The sequence below is a fragment of the Aquarana catesbeiana genome, unplaced genomic scaffold (genome assembly GCF_042186555.1).
Source record: "Aquarana catesbeiana isolate 2022-GZ unplaced genomic scaffold, ASM4218655v1 unanchor224, whole genome shotgun sequence".
Taxonomy (NCBI): domain Eukaryota; kingdom Metazoa; phylum Chordata; class Amphibia; order Anura; family Ranidae; genus Aquarana; species Aquarana catesbeiana.
This window is the reverse complement of record NW_027362651.1, coordinates 916,924-933,447: the sequence shown is the minus strand read 5'-3', so window position 1 is coordinate 933,447 and position 16,524 is coordinate 916,924. Positions and strand designations below refer to the sequence as shown.

At 44.7% G+C, this 16,524-nt stretch overlaps 1 protein-coding gene across 1 annotated transcript in view; it reads left to right on the top strand.

The window, feature by feature from the left end:
* The window catches only part of LOC141121536 (vomeronasal type-2 receptor 26-like), an 82,607-nt gene extending 66,533 nt beyond the window's left edge, over positions 1–16,074 (top strand). The window contains exons 2-3 of the mRNA XM_073611157.1: positions 1,677–1,800; positions 15,182–16,074. Of these exons, the coding sequence (XP_073467258.1) occupies positions 1,677–1,800; positions 15,182–16,074 (1,017 nt within the window). The remainder of the gene's footprint in view (positions 1–1,676; positions 1,801–15,181) is intronic.
* The last annotated feature ends 450 nt before the right edge of the window (positions 16,075–16,524 follow it).

Below are 16,524 nucleotides of genomic sequence, written 5' to 3'. Positions count from 1 at the left end.
GTTATGTGGCTCTGTCCGGTTATAGAGAGATACTGGTATCAGGTGACGGAGATATTGTCTGCATTCTTATCAATTCCTGTTCTATGTACCCCACTGGTGTGTTTGTTTGGGGTTCTGGATGAGGAGAAATGGCCAAGACATGTTAAAACCGTGCTACTGGAAACACTGTTTATGGCTCGTAAAGCTGTAACACTTTAGTGGATCCAGCCCATACCTCCATCTATACATAAATGGCTCAGGTTAGTGAATCAAGTATTACCCTATGAAAAACGTATTTTTGAGCACAGGGGCTGCCCAACTAAGTATAATAAAGTGTGGGATGCTCGGTGTTCTTCACCCTTACTATAACCAGCATGTGACAATGCCACTGAAGGATTTGGGAAATGGTTATTACTGTTTTTGTGGCTCTTTGATGTTTTTTATAACATGTATATTGGGATTGATATACTGAGAAATGCAGTTTACTTGTACAGACATAGAAATGTTTTTTTATTATTGCTCTGTAGATGGACCTTACTGTTTTCTACGCTCATGTTCCGCACATTTGATTACAGTCATTGTCATGTATCTTTTTCAATAAAAAGAGTTAAAAAAATATATCACCAAAAGAAAGCTCTATTTGCGTGGGAAAAAAAATGATAAAAATGCCATCTGGGTACATGACATGCTGCATGACTGCGCAATTGTCGTTAAAGTGTGACAGTGATGAAAGCGGAAAATTGGCCTAAAATAAAGGTCCTATTAACCCCTTGCCGACCAGCTCACATCGATATACGTCGGCAGAAGGGCACGTACAGGCATATTAACGTACCTGTACATTGCCTTTAAGACCTGGCATTGTGGGTGTGCGAGCTCCGTGAGTGGTACCGCGGGTCCCGCGGATTCGATGTCCATGGGGATACCCGCGATCGCCTCACAGAGAGGAAGAACAGGGAAATGCTGATGTAAACAAGCATTTCCCTGTTCTGCCTAGTGACAGGACATTGATCACAGCTCCCCTAATTTGTAGACGCTATAACTTTTGCGCAAACCAATCAATGATTAATTGATGATCAAGTGAACTCATGGTAGAGTCAATGCTGGGACAAGGACATCCGGTGCCCGGGGCAAAGATGCCAAAATGTGCCCCCACCCCATTCATGATGTGCAGATTTACAGGATCCTATGTCTAGCAGTCACTTGCTTGTCAGAATCTCTGTGCAGCTCCTGATCTGTCAGTCAGGTCTTGCATTGACCTGGAAGTGCTTTCTTTAATTAATTATTGAGCAAATGTTGTCTCTTTAAATGTAAAAAAATGTGCTATTTACAACAATTTGTGAGGGTAGATGTACACCAGGTGCAGTAGGACTGTGTTGGGAGGAGGAGAGAGAACACAGCCCACACCACCTCCCGGTATTCTCCTCCTCTCCACACCCAGCACTGGACTGACAGGAGTAGTGATGTCGCTGTCACTACTTCTGTCAGCCTTGTAACAGAAGGAAGGCGTCCCAATCTGTACAGTAAACCATTTCACCCAGGGCAGCCACCCCTCCCCCCACTCCTTGCCCTGGCCCTGGGTAGAGGAAAATAAGAACCTCATTTGTATTTGTAGCACCTAGTTTGTATAGCCCCATGAGATATGATGGAAAAAGAATAATAATAATAATAATAATAATAATAATATTATCTGATTTCAGATTCCAGTAGCTCGATGCTCAAAACTCTGTTTACCTGGAAGCAGAAAAAAGTCTGGCTCTTCAATTCATAAATGCTGCCATGAGTGCGTCCCATGTCCAGAAGGAGAGATCTCCAACATTTCCGGTAGAGTTTGTATTTATTAGTAAGTTATTGTTGGACTGGACAGAAGGTACCGCTGTGGTTAAAGTGTGTGTCAGGATATAAGACATATGAAGTACATCTCTGCAATGTGTGCACATTTCACCATGTTTATCCTTCTAAAGACCCTGCAAGTATACCTGTTGATCCTGCCAGAAATGCAGTCAGCTCATAATTCCTGTTGTGAGCTGACACAAGCAGGATTTGTTTTGTACTGAAATCACAAGAAATGGTGTCAGCTCTGCCCAGCTCTATTTTGCTACTACTATACACACATTATATTTAACGTTGATCTCTCTTAGCCCTACAACTCTGCATGAATCAGTTCCCAAAATCTACAGCAACAGAATCATGTTTTCCCCTAAAGTTCCACATTTATCATAAACAAGTCATCCTTGAGCTCCAGTCAGTGACTTTGTTAGGTTAAGGTGCTGTCATTGGTCTGCCTCAGGCAGGAGGAAGCATTTCCTCAGTCTCCTCCCCCAAATGATCAAACTGCAACATTGTAACTTTATAACTTGAGCTCTTAATTCCATCCTCTATAACATTAATACCCTGTTTCCCCTAAAATAAGACCTAGCGTGATTGTCGGTGATGGCTTCAATATAAGCCCTCCCCCCCAAATAAGCCCTAGTTAAAGTCCTTGTAGGTCTTATTTTCAGGGTAGGGCTTATTTTCGGGGAAACAGGGTAGGGCTTATTTGGAGGGTAGGACTTATATTGCAGCCATCACCGAGAATCACGCTAGGTCTTATTTTAGGGGAAACAGGGTATTGTTAATGAAACTTTCACTTTACATTTGTTGTAAACCCTTTAATAAACCCAGTGAAGTGACTGGCCTCGGGGGATACACAGAGATGAAACAAAATCACCCTACATAAGTTGTACCTGTTTATCTGCAGCATTCTCTTCTCTACGTCCTTTGAAAGTCCAGATTTTACACAGGATCTCCCAGGGCTGGGGGTGGAGAGCTGAAGTTATACTCTGCAGAGCTCAGTGAGGAGGGCTCTGAGAGCTGATTGGAGGGAAAGGGACACACCCCCTTCCCACAGCTCACAGGAACAGAGCTGAGACTGTCAATCACAGGCTGTGTGCTGGAGGTCCCTCTCCTGTCACCTTTTATCTTTCAGTGCCAGAAAAACTTGTCAATAGGGACTCCTGCAGATAGAAAGGAGACAGCAGATAGAAATTACACTTAGTGCTCTGGAGTGAGACACACGCTATAGAGGGATATGCTTTGTTCATATTTCTTGTCTGAGGTTTACAACCACTTTAACACTCATACTCCATGAATCCGGAAATTTTTTTTTTTACTAAATAAACAATGTGATGGACTCGGCGCCAAACATTACAGAGAAATCAATGAAACTTATTTTACAACAGCAGCTGCCCCTTTAAATGAAAAAATTTAATTGTTCAATTATTGCTATCATCCCCAAACCAGATAAAGACCCTACCTCTATGACTAATTATAGACCAATGTCGCTTCTTAATACAGACATTAAGATATTCACCAAAGTTCTTGCAACTAGACTATAAAAGTATCTTCTGTTTTTTGTACATCCGGACCAAATTGGCTTTATACCCGGCAGACAAGCTCCAGATGCAACAAGGATGGTCATTGACTTAATCCATCCGTCCACCCTAAAGCAAACACCTTCTCAGCTCCTTTCCTTGGATGCAGAGAAGGCGTTTTATAGGGTGCATTGGGGCTTACTAAAAGCAGTACTCACCAAATTTGGCATAAAAGGCTAGTTCCAATCATCAATACTTTCCCTTTATTCCAAAACGAGTCCTGATGGATGGAACTCTGTTTATCCCATTTGAGATCACCAATGGCACCCGACAGGGATGTCCTTTGTCTCTCCTTATTTTTGCGCTGCTAATGGAGCCATTGGCAGCGAAAATAAGGAAGGACGATTGCATTTCGGGTATCACAAGCAATAATATTGACCATAAAATAAGTCTCTTTGCTGATGACATTATACTTATGATCAATATTCCACTCCAATTCATACCGGCAATCCAATATATCCTCTACCAATTTAGCATGGCTTCCTTTTACAAGCTAAACTCCTCTAAATCCCTAATCCTTCCACTAAACCTCACAAACAGACAGGAATCTCTCCTAAAAGAAAGTCTCCCCTATACCTGGACAAAACATTCCATCCCATACCTAGGACTAAAACTGGCTCCTATAATACGCCAATTATATGATCTTATATAAGTATCGAACCATTCTGAATCAGCTTCCTCATCTGCTAACCCAAATGCAGACAACTAACCTATTCAAACGAGGGAAAATTGCCTCCTTTAAAATTATTTTTAAGGCAATGAAAACTAAAGAATAATAAAATAAATGTTTATTGTAAATATATATAAATAGGTACAAAAGTCAATAGAATAATTGAAGATAACACATAGCAGAATATTAAAAAAGTGCGTTCATATAGAAACCAAAGAACAAGAATCAGAGAAAGTGATACATAACACTACCCGATACAATCACCACAGATGAGAAACCGTGGTGTCTAATAGTGAAATTCCAATGCGTTTCAACATGCTCAATTCAGAGAAAAAGTCTTCTTCAGGGAAATGTATCACAATCTAAATGAAAGTGTTCTGCATAGCATTTCCATCATAAGCGTTCTGCCCCGGCATTTCTGTCTCATCGTTTTTGTCATAGCGTTCTGCCCCAGCATTTCTGTCATAGCGTTCTGCCCCAGCATTTCTGTCATAGCGTTCTGCCCCAGCATTTCTGTCATAGTGTTCTGCCCCAGCATTTCTGTCATAGCGTTCTGCCCCAGCATTTCTGTCATAGCGTTCGGCCCCAACATTTCTGTCACACGTTCTGCCCCAGCATTTCTGTCATAGCGTTCTGCCCCTGCATTTCTGTCATAGCGTTCTGCCCCAGCATTTCTGTCATAGCATTCAGCCCCAGCATTTCTGTCACAACGTTCTGCCCCAGCATTTCTGTCTCAGCGCACAGTCATAGCGTTCTGCCCCAGCATTTCTGTCATAGCGTTCTGCCCCGGCATTTCTGTCATAGCATTCTGCCCCAGCATTTCTGTCACAGCGTTCTGCCCCAGCATTTCTGTCATAGCGTTCTGCCCCAGCATTTCTGTCATAGCATTCGGCCCCAGCATTTCTGTCACAACGTTCTGCCCCAGCATTTCTGTCTCAGCGCACAGTCATAGCGTTCTGCCCCAACATTTCTGTCATAGCGTTCTGCCCCGGCATTTCTGTCATAGCGTTCGGCCCCAGCATTTCTGTCACAGCATTTTGCCCCAGCATTTCTGTCATAGCGTTCGGCCCCAGCATTTCTGTCATAGCGTTCGGCCCCAACATTTCTGTCATAGCGTTCGGCCCCAACATTTCTGTCACAACGTTCTGCCTCATCATTTCGGTCACAGCGTTCAGGCCCAGCATTTCGGTCATAGCGTTCAGCCCCAACATTTCTGTCACACGTTCTGCCCCAGCATTTCTGTCATTGCGTTTGGCCCCAGCATTTCTGTCATAGTGTTCTGCCCCTGCATTTCTGTCATAGCGTTCTGCCTCAGCATTTCTGTCATAGCGTTCGGCCCCAGCATTTCTGTCACAATGTTCTGCCCCAACATTTCTGTCTCTGCGCACAGTCTCGGCATTTCTGTCAATGCGTTTCTGCCCCAGGTTTTCTGTCATAGCGTTTCTTCCCCAGGATTTCTGTCACAGCATTGCTGCCCAGGATTTCTGTCATAGCGTTTCTGCCCAGGATTTCTGTCACAGCGTTTCTGCCCAGGATTTCTGTTATAGCGTTTCTGCCCTGGATTTCTGTCATGGCGTCCTTCTGTTGTGGCGGCATTCTACCCCAGCATTTCTGGCTTGGCGTTCAGTCTCAGCTTTTCTGTCTTGGCGTTTCTGCCCTGGATTTCTGTTATTACATTTCTGCCTTAGCGTTCTGTCGTAGCATTTCTGCCCCAGGATTTCCATCATGGCATTTCTGCCTCTGCGTTTCTGCCCCAGGATTTCTGTCTTTGCTTTTCTGCCTCAGCATTTCTGCCTCAGCGTTCTGTCATAGCGTTCTGTCATAGCGTTTTTGCCCCAGGATTTCTGCCATTGCATTTCTGCACCAGGATTTCAGTCTCAGCATTTCTGTCATTACGCTCTTTCCAGGGTTTCGGTTCTCATGTTCCTGCCTCAGCTTTCAGTTTCAGCATTTCTGTCGTAGGGTTTTATGTCAACATTGCTGTCCATGTGCTTCTGCCCCAAGATTTCTGTCATAGCGTTTCTACCTCAGCGTTCAGTCTCAGCATTCCTGTCACAGCGTTTCTCAGAGGGGCATTGTTGTTCAGTCACGGCATACTCCGGTAGCTTTTTTTTTTTTTTTTATCTTCGTTGGTTGTCATGTCTCATCATATCTTTGCTCATGTTTGTACCTGGGTCAGTTAGCTAGGGATCACATGTCAGGATCTGTCATGTCTACAGATCCATACGGGTTGAGGTTTCGTTTGTTAATGATTGTTGACCACAATCTTCTCGCCCGTATACTATACGTCATACGATGCACGTACATTCACCACACCTGTACGACTACCCACTATGGTCTGTGGGTACACCAGCCCTGAGTTTTTCAGTTAATTACCTGTTTCTGCGCTGCAGGTTACTGCTCACTTACTACTTACATGTAGGGGGGGGTCCGTCATCAGGTTCATTCACGCGCAGTGGTCTTGACATTTCTGTTCATGTTTTCATACTTAGGTAGGCACAGAGGGGCATTGTTGTTCTCATGTCTGGTTGTCTGTCGTTTCTCTAGTTTGTGTTCTCAGGTTGGGCTGTATTGGCATCCATACCATTATCAACCATGCTTGCTCTCACTTTCATCAGTCCTGCCCGTTTTTAGGGCTAATTGTTTGGTGCAGATATTGTTTCGCTACTGGGCTCACCCTTGGGTCGGAAGCAGTCATCAATCTTCTTTCAGTTGACATCCTGTTGCTTAGAGGCCCTGGTTACCGCCCAGGGATTTATAGTCTATCTCAAGGTATGTGCTGAGCCACATCCTCTTGTCGGTCCTCAAGTGGTAGGTTGGGCAAAAGTCGTCATGATTCTGGATTCCACTCTCGGCTCTGATCTCTTGTCTAGGATGTTGCCTGGAGAACTGCTCAGGGACGTCAGTCCAGTCATATTTTCTGTTCCAGGTAGGGGGGCTTCAGTCACTTTGGGTATGACTGTATCATGCCATGGGACTTATTTCCCCGGGATGGAGTCTGGCCTTCCTTCCTCGGTTCAGGATTCAGTCTCAGCTGTCAGGTCACAGGCTGAAGCACGACGCAATCGTATCAGGTGGGACCAGTGTTCTGTGTCTGGCATGGTTTCTCCATTTTTTGACGATGCTTATTACCATAGCGCATGAGCCTTATCCGCCTACTTCTTCACATCCATCAGGTATTTAGCATTTCGCACTCCTGCCAGTTGTCTTTTTGCACTCACCCTCTCACTTCCCCAGTCCAAGTATGGGTAGGCCAGGGGTTGGGGGCATTTCACTGAGCTACTTCGCTGGTGTCCGTTTCAAGAATTTCGATCTTCTCGACCATCATTTTGCAGGGGCTCCTCATTCTCAAGCAGTTTCATTCTCAGGTCTGGGTTGTCTCGGGCATCAAGCTCAATCCAATCTTTCACTGGACGGTCAGTTGGGTTCTGGGCAGCTTTGCAGGTTCTAGGGGGGGTTCCTTCTCATCACCAAGTCAGGAGTCGGTGGGTTTCTCCTACCACAGCGGATACATACTGTTACCATCCGGGCGCATGCTTCTCCACTTGATGGATTGTTACCTTCCCTTCTTCACCTAAAGTTGTGTCTTTTTGCCCTCTTTTCAGGCATACTGACCAGCTAGGCCATGGCACACCTCAGGCCTTGGTTCTTAGGAGTATTGCATTTCCCACTTGAAGACTCTGACTACAAGTGTAAGGCTAGCCAGAGGCTAGCCTGTATTTGTGGGAGGAGTTTGAGAGGGCTATTTAACCCTCCTCCTCTGTCAGAGGTTCTGGGTTCCCACCCACCCGTTTCCCCCAGCCTTCTTACATACTCATAGTACTTTTTCTTATTTTACATTCAGAGTATGCCCTCGTTTCAGGCATACTGACCAGCTAGGCCATGGCACACCTCAGGCCTTGGTTCTTAGATGTATTGCATTTCCCACTCGAAGACTCTGACTACAAATATATTTTATTATATTTTCCTTTAAGCCTAGTACACACAGGCCAAATGTAGGACTACTTAGGCCAGTCCAATAAAAAAAAGTCCGGCAGAGGGGCGTGTCCTGGCTGCTGAGTGACATGACTGCTTGACTCCCAGCTCCTCAGCTTCCCAGGGTGACAGACGTGGCTCACAGCACTTCAGCTTGCCGATTTCCCCTCTGCTAGTGAGGGGAAGACTCCTGGATGAAATCGGAGTATGACCCGAAGGAAAATACAGATACAGGGTCTCCACCGCCTAACGGACTTCTTCATGAAGCTGCAGCACACAGCCAGCCAAGGTGGTGCCACGGGAAGCGGACGATCTCCCTCTCCACAGCCTCTCTACAGTGACCCTCTGGCAGACCCAGGATTTGACATGGAGGAATCAGCACAGGAGACCACCTTCTCCCCCTCATCTGAGGGAGGTAAGAGGGCTGCTGAATCCCCAGCATCTTCCCATACTAACCTACCCTCTGCTAAAAAGCAGTTCTGGGCCCCTCTCCCTGCACTCCCTGGCCATAAGGAGAATTCCCCTGACACATTATCTGCCTTCCCTGCAGATGTCCCAGCCACTGAGGCAACCCTTAAAGCCATGCTGCTATCCCTCCAGATGGGGCTACGCACTGAACTTAGATCCTCAATTAATCATTTATCTACCAGAGCAGCTGTTCTGGAGGAAAAACTGCTTCAGGTGAAACAACAAATATCATGGTGGCATCAAATATTGGAATGGGGGAAGGGGAAAGGGGAGTTGGAGTGGGTGGCTTCCACCGGTGCTAGCCCAAAGAAATGCTGGGGCCTGTACTCAATCCTTAACCTGTTGAGGTACTGTTGCTGTAACCATAATTAGGTACTTAAGAACACAAGGGGAAGGGGGAAGGAGGGAAGCCCTATAGATGGGCTGAAGCAGGGGTTACTTTAGGCAACAGGATTGTCATAGGATTGTTTCTTAAAATTAATCTTTATTTGAAATACCCAATATAAAAAAATCACAAAATATTGTAGCATGTATAACTCATGAATTAACAACAATTGCTGGCCATGGACATACACAAGACAGACAAGACTAACATGTTAAAAGAATGTGGAGCTAGCCCAGTCCGGGCGTTGTTGCTTTGTGCCACTGGGACCCTGCCAATTAGCCTATTGGTTGGTGATACAGATTAATCAATCAATTTATTTATTTTGGGTCAGCTGTGGTTCAAAGCAACATAGAGGTGGAGTGAGAGAGAGAGAAGAGGAGCGCATGAGCAGAAAACTTGATGTATAATTATTGCACTTGATGTGCTGCTTATGTTTATAGAGGAAGGGGCAAAGTAACTACAGGTGATGATCAGGAGTGATTCCGGAAAACGATATTTCATATCCAGGGATAATCAGTCCCATGATTGAAGCCTTGAAGAGGATACTCTAATTATTCATCACATGGCATTTATTCACAGAATAAATCATGTTTGTCAATCACACAGATCCCCAGTTTCCCAGATGTTCATTGTTGAGAGTAAACTGTCCAATAATAAAGACAATATCACCGCTGCATGTGTATGCTAAGAATTGTTCTCAGACTGTGAGTAAGTAAATCAGTAATTGCAGGTAACTTCGTCCTTATTGCAGTACCAACACCTTCTTAGTGAGCTAACAGCTGCTGACTGACAATATAGATGTATATGCTGGCAAGTACCCTATGGATTAGTACTTTACCGTACTTTGCCGTCTTTGCCTGGAGCTGCACTGTGTGGTTCACCGCTATCCTCAAGTCCACAGGGGGTTCAGTCCCATATTATTAACGCATTGATTGCAGTGTGTCTTAGATGAGGCGATGGTCCATGCAGGGTGATAGCGGCATAGTTAGCTGTTACACTCTCCCCGGTTAACACGCCGATCAATTGCTCCTGGTTGATGCTCCGCTGTCTCACGTCCTCCACCTTGCCCGTGGCGTCCACAGACTGGGCTGCATTGTGACGTCAACGCGTTTCACCGTGCAGATGGCGTAGCTTCTTCTCGGCTCACAATGAGGTGGTTGATGTAAACGAGGGACAGGCCGAGACAATCTGCAAGCTCCAACTAAAAGTGGCAGATTTGGAGGATAGATTCACAATAATATAACATTTTGGGGGATCCCGGAAACGGTCAAAAGTCAAGAGCTTATTCCATATCTAAAACTGCTATTCCTCAAATTTCTGCCTGATCTATCACCTAGAGATCTCCTTGTGGACCACCCCCACAGAATACCAAAACCAGCTTATGTCTCTGACACAGTGACCAGGGATGTCCTGACCCATGTCCATTATTATCATATAAAGCCGCCAGGAATGCTCGCACACTTCCTTCTCCATATGTAGGAGTGTCACTCTATCAGGGCCTCTCAGCAGCCATTGTGCAAAGAAGGAGGGAATTTTCCCCTGTCACTAAGGTCCTACAAGATAACAAAATAACTTACAAATGGGGCTTCCCAAACAAGTTACTAGTTACTCATCAAAGTCAACAAGTGGCTATTACTTCTCAAAAAGAGGGTTTCAAGCAGCTCACAATTGGGGTCTTGTCCCTACCCCCTCCTGGAAACCTCCTGATCACAAAACCCAAAGATCATCTCCGCCCTAGATTTTAATCTAAGTCTACAGTTGGGCTTACTTCCATAGGAGACTCACACTGCTTAACCAGTTACCGACTGCAGCACGCCAATATAAATTGGCACAATGGCAGCGGTGGGCAAATGGGCGTACCTGTACATACCCTTTAAAAGCCGGGGATAGCAGGCGCACGCACGCCACAGTGTACAGCGTGACCGTGCCCACGGGACTGGCGGACTCGATGTCCGCCGGTCTCCTGGTGATCGTGGCACGGAGCCTCAGAATGGAGAAGTGCCTATGTAAACAAGGCATTTCCCCGTTCTGGCTTCTGTCATGACAGAGATCACTGCTCTCTGTCATCGAGAGCAGTGATTGCTGACATGTGACTTGAAGCCCATCCCCCCACAGTTAGAATCACTCCTAGGACACACTTAACCCCTTCATTGCCCCCTAGTGGTTACTGCCAGTATCATTTACAAAGTAATCAATGCATTTTTATAGCACTGATCGCTGTATAAATGCCAATGGTCCCAAAATAGTGTCAAACATGTCCGATGTGTCCGCCATAATGTCGCAGTCCTGATACAAATCGCAGATCGCCGTCATTACTAATTAAAAAAAAATAATAATAAAAATGCCATAAATCTATCCCCTATTTTGTAGACGCTATAACTTTTGCGCAAACCAATCAATATATGCTTATTGCAATTTTTTTACCAAAAATATGTAGAATACATATCGGCCTAAACTGAGGGAAAAAAAAATTTAATATATTTTGGGGGGATATTTATTATAGCAAAAGTAAAAAATAATGCGTTTTTTTCAAAATTGTCACTCTTTTTTTGTTTATAGTGCAAAAAATCAAAACCGCAGAGGTGATCAAATACCACCAAAAGAAATCTCTATTTGTGGGAAAAAATTATGTCAATTTTGTTTGGGTGCAACGTCGCATGACCGCGCAATTGTTAGTTAAAGCGACGCAGTGGCAAATCGCAAAAAGTGCTCTGGTCAGGAAGGGGGTAAAATCTTCCGTGGCTGAAGTGGTTAAGGTCACCCTGGAAGCCTGGCCTTCCCAGACCTGTTATTTATCATTGCCTGAATTACTAATTTAGAACATATACTTCAGTGTGTTACACTCTGTTTTTTCTAGGATAGTGAAGCGTTCAAGTGTTATTGATTTTGTCTTTGGTATCTTACGTGGATATTCATTCCTTGGTGCCCTTAAAGCTCCTTCTCTGAGCCTGGTGAGCAACGCCCATATCCAATCACAATGCCACTCAATATCACTACTATAAATGTAAAGGGACTTAATAGTCCCTTCAAATGCTCTAGACTATGGAGGGAAGCAATCTCACAAAAATCTGACATATTATGTGTGCAAGAGACACATTTTGCCCACGCTAGAGCTTCCACCTGCCGACACAGACTCTTTCCCCATCCATTCTTTACCAATGCACCTAAAAAGACCAGAGGAGTTATGATTGATATTCGTAGTTCAGTAACATTCCAGCTTCACCACTAATGCCGCGTACACACGAGCGGACTTTTCGACCTGACTGGTCCGACGGACCAAGTCCCGCGGACAATTAGACCTTGTGTGGGCTTCATCGGACCTGCAGTGGATTTTTTTGGTCGGAAATCTGACAGACTTTAGATTTGGAATATGTTTCAAATCTTTACGTCGGAACTCCACCGGACCCAGTTCCTATTGAAAAGTCCGCTCGTCTGTATGCTAGTCCGATGGATGAAAACCGACGCTAGGGCAGCTTTTGGCTACTGGCTATCAACTACCTTATTTTAGTCCGGTCGTACGTCATCACGTACGAATCCATCGGACTTTGGTGTGATCGTGTGTAGGCAAGTCCTTTTGTTCAGAAAGTCCGTCGGAAGTCCGCCGAAAGTCCGTCGGATAGACCGTTGGACCAGTCCAGTCGAAAAGTCGCCCGTGTGTACGCTGCATTAGACATTAACCTAATGGGTAGATATTCAATTGTATCTGCCTCTATGAATAACTCCCCTCTAGTGATAGCTAACATCTATGCTCCCAACACTAAGCACAGACATTTCTTTAAAACCGTCATGGTCAAACTGCAACCATTCCCCAAAGAACAATTAATCTTATGTGGGGACTTCAATGACATTCCCTGATACGTCCTTGGACTATTCCAGTCCCCTCAAAAAGAGATACACAGCCCTCTCCTCCCTGATCTTGTCTGAAGCCATGGCATTGCTTACACGGCCCAGAGAGGGACTATACATTCTATTCTGCAGCTAAAAAGTCCTATTCCAGGACTGACCTCTTCCTGGTACATAAAACTGTTCTCCATCCCAAGGGCTACCATAGGCCTAATCACTTGGTCAGACCATGCGCCTGTAACCATCACACTTGAATACGGTCCTAAGACTCCTCGAAAATCTACTTGGCGCATGAACGCTGCCAATCTTTCTAAACCAGAGTACCAGGAACAGATTAAGAAAGAATTAGAATCATTCTTTGCTCTCAATCTAGGAACTGTCTCTAGTGAAGTAATCTTTGGGAATGCACACAAAGCCTATATTAGAGGCCTCTTTCTTAAGCTGGGTGCCCATGAGAAGTGCAAACGGTCAGAGCAAATTAACTCCTTCCTACAACAAATTAGACAATTTGAACTGATTAATAAACAAAATCCTGATTATTCCCACACATGAGCTCTACGTAAATTAAGAGAGGATCTCCGTACTCAACATTTGACTATCATATCAAGAGACTCCACCTCATTTGGTATGCTCACAGCAACAAACCTGGAGCGCCACTAGCCCTTGCCTGTCACTGGACAAACAGTTCTCCCCCCCACCAACCAACATTTCCTGTCTTTACTTACTCAGAATTCCCACATGGAATTTATGTATGCTAAAGCTCACTTTTCCCTACCAAATTTTTTAGCTCACTGGGCCCCCTGGCTACAAGACCCGAGATGTAAGGTTATTATCACATGAAGCTAATATTAACTCTCACTTATACATCTCTTGACCTCACTCCCAGCAAAGACTTCTCTGTGCTTACTGGCCTTTGACAATAAAGCTCATCATCGGATTTCGGGGATGTAGTCTGTCTTTTCCCCCCAAATGATTATATCTTCCCATATTGCACCTTGCATTGGGGGAGAACGAAGCTGACCACCTAACATTTGGAGGGACTATCATCCCTCTAGCCCTCAACTTGTAACTGATTTGTTATTTATGCCTAAGATACCCACTTTCCAACATCAGTTGGGCAACACAGTCTATGTTATTACTAGAGTTTAAGTTATGTTACCAACCTAACTTATGCTTTACCTGATCTGCCCTCTCCAGAGCAGCCCAGTGCTGGGGTGGCTTATATCACCCTGCTTACTCTCAGTTATAGCAAAGTATATATCTATCATTCTATTTATTGTTACCTAAGCTATGTACCTAACTTTAACAGCTCACTTATACAATGTATATCTACTCTCACTCGGAACTCCTCAAAAAAAAAACAAGTCAATAAAACTCAAGTTTAAAAAAAAAATGGCAGACATTCAGGCCATGTGTAAGGCAGCCAATCCAACAGAAGCCAGGTGCCAATCAGCCCCAAATTTGCCTCCGATCAACGCTCTCAGCCAATGGCTGAGAGTGCTGATTGGAGTGATCTGGCGGGGACTGTCCCCTTCAGTGGGGCAGATCGCTGTACTAACAGATTTTATTTTCATTCAACCCAGCAGGTTGAATGAACATTTTTTTCAATGTACTAGGCTTAAAGGGGTTGTAAAGTTTCAAGGTTTTTCACCCTAATGAATTCTATGTACTAAGATGAAAAACCTTCTGTGATGCAGCTGCCCCCCAGAGCCCCTTTTACTTACCTGAACCTGATCATTCCAGCTTTGCGGACAAGCCTAGCAGCTCCAGTCGTTGTCTCGGGTCCTCATTGGATAGATTGATAGCAGCAGGAGCCAATGGCTCCTGCTGCTGTCAATCATATCCAGTGGCACAGCCGGCGGCAGGGCCGAGTCCTGCTGTCTGTGTCAATGGATGCAGTAGCAGGACTCGGGAGCGTGCCCACACGGGTAACCCCTGGGAGAGCGGGTCTCCGTGGGGGCACTCGCTGAGGTGGAGGAGCCAGGAGCGCAGACGGGGACCCTAGAAAAGGATGTTCGGGGCCACTCTGTACAAAACCCTTGCACAGAGCAGGTAAGTATAACATGTTTGTTATTTAAAAAAAAAATAAAAAACAAACCTTTACAAATACTTTAAAGTGTAAGTAAACCCCCCTATCGTTTTCAGCCAAGGAAGCTGCCATCGTTGCCTCTGTTTAATCTACAACTGCCATGATGCTGCACGTGTGATCAGTTATGACACCAGCCATTGGATGGTTTGACAGTTAGGTTGAAAGCACAACCGATGGGAGTGTTACATTTCCGGCACATGCCGTAAATGAAACTGTTTTATGGGTGGGTTTACCTCTGCTTTAAGTCTCCCCACATGCACTAAAAGAAATCCCATTGCTAGCTGTGAGACAACACAAGACAATTTATTGCTTCAGAAGCTCTGACCCCGAAGCTCATTGTGTTTGTATTGTTCTTCCTGCAGACAGTGAAAACTGCATGAAATGTCCTGATGATGAATGGCCAAATGAGAAGAAGGATCGGTGTGTTCCAAGAGTGGTGGAATTTCTCTCCTACACTGATGATCCCATTGTTGCAGTATTTTCAGCTGTCTCCATCCTCTGTTGTCTTCTGACTGGTTTAGTATTGGGGATATTTATACATTACCAGGACACCCCCATTGTTAAAGCTAATAACCGGGACTTGAGCTATCTTCTCCTGGTCTCCATCATGCTGAGCTTCCTCTGTGTCTTCTTGTTTCTCGGCCATCCAGTAGATGTGACCTGCATGCTGCGTGTAACCTCTTTTGGTGTCATCTTCTCAGTTGCCGTTTCTTCTCTACTTGCCAAAAGTATCATGGTGTGTATTGCTTTTAAAACCACAAAACCTGGGAGTATCTGGAGGAAATGGATGGGAGCCAAACTGCCCAATTCAATCATTTGTGTCTTCTCATTGGTTCAAGTCATAATATGTGTCACTTGGTTGTCTATTACTCCCCCCTTCCAGGATCAGGACACTCACTCTTATCCAGGGAGGATCATCATTCAGTGTAATGAAGGGTCAGTTATCGGCTTCTACTCTGTCCTGGGATATATGGGACTTCTGGCAGCTGTGAGTTTTGTTCTGGCTTTCATGGTGAGGACATTACCGGACAGTTTTAATGAGGCCAAGTACATCACCTTCAGCATGCTGGTGTTCTGCAGTGTCTGGACTGCCATGATTCCGGCCTATCTGAGCACCAGAGGGAAATACATGGTGGCTGTGAATGTTTTTGCTATAATAGCATCAAGTTCTGGACTTCTTGGCTGTATATTTTTCCCAAAATGTTTTATAATTCTGCTCAGACCTGACCTGAATATAAAAGCAGCTATTCACTAATATATATGGAGCAACACTGGGTTACCAGTAGTAATGGCATTATCTCTATTGTTGTTAATTTTAGTATTTTGCTAGTGTATTGAGAATGAACATTGTTAAATGTAAATATTTAATACTTACCTTTCCTTTGGATGAGGAGTTACATTTTTGCTCTGGACACCGCTGGTATCAGACACTTTGTGTTTGTGGGAAACCTTGCCCCCTGCTGGGTGTAGTGGTTCCTCCCACCAGCCGTTACATCACTACAGAACAATGTAGTCAGTTAGTGAGGAGGAACCACAGTGACCAGAGGGGGGGGCAAAGTATCCAAATCATCCTAAAGTGTCAGATACCAGAGACACCCATCACTCTTCAAGAGAGGGAAGATTTCACTCACCACCTTCCCGGGAGATAAATATTAAAAATTTTCTTTTATAAGCTGATTGTAATGTATTTTAATGTCAGGGTCAC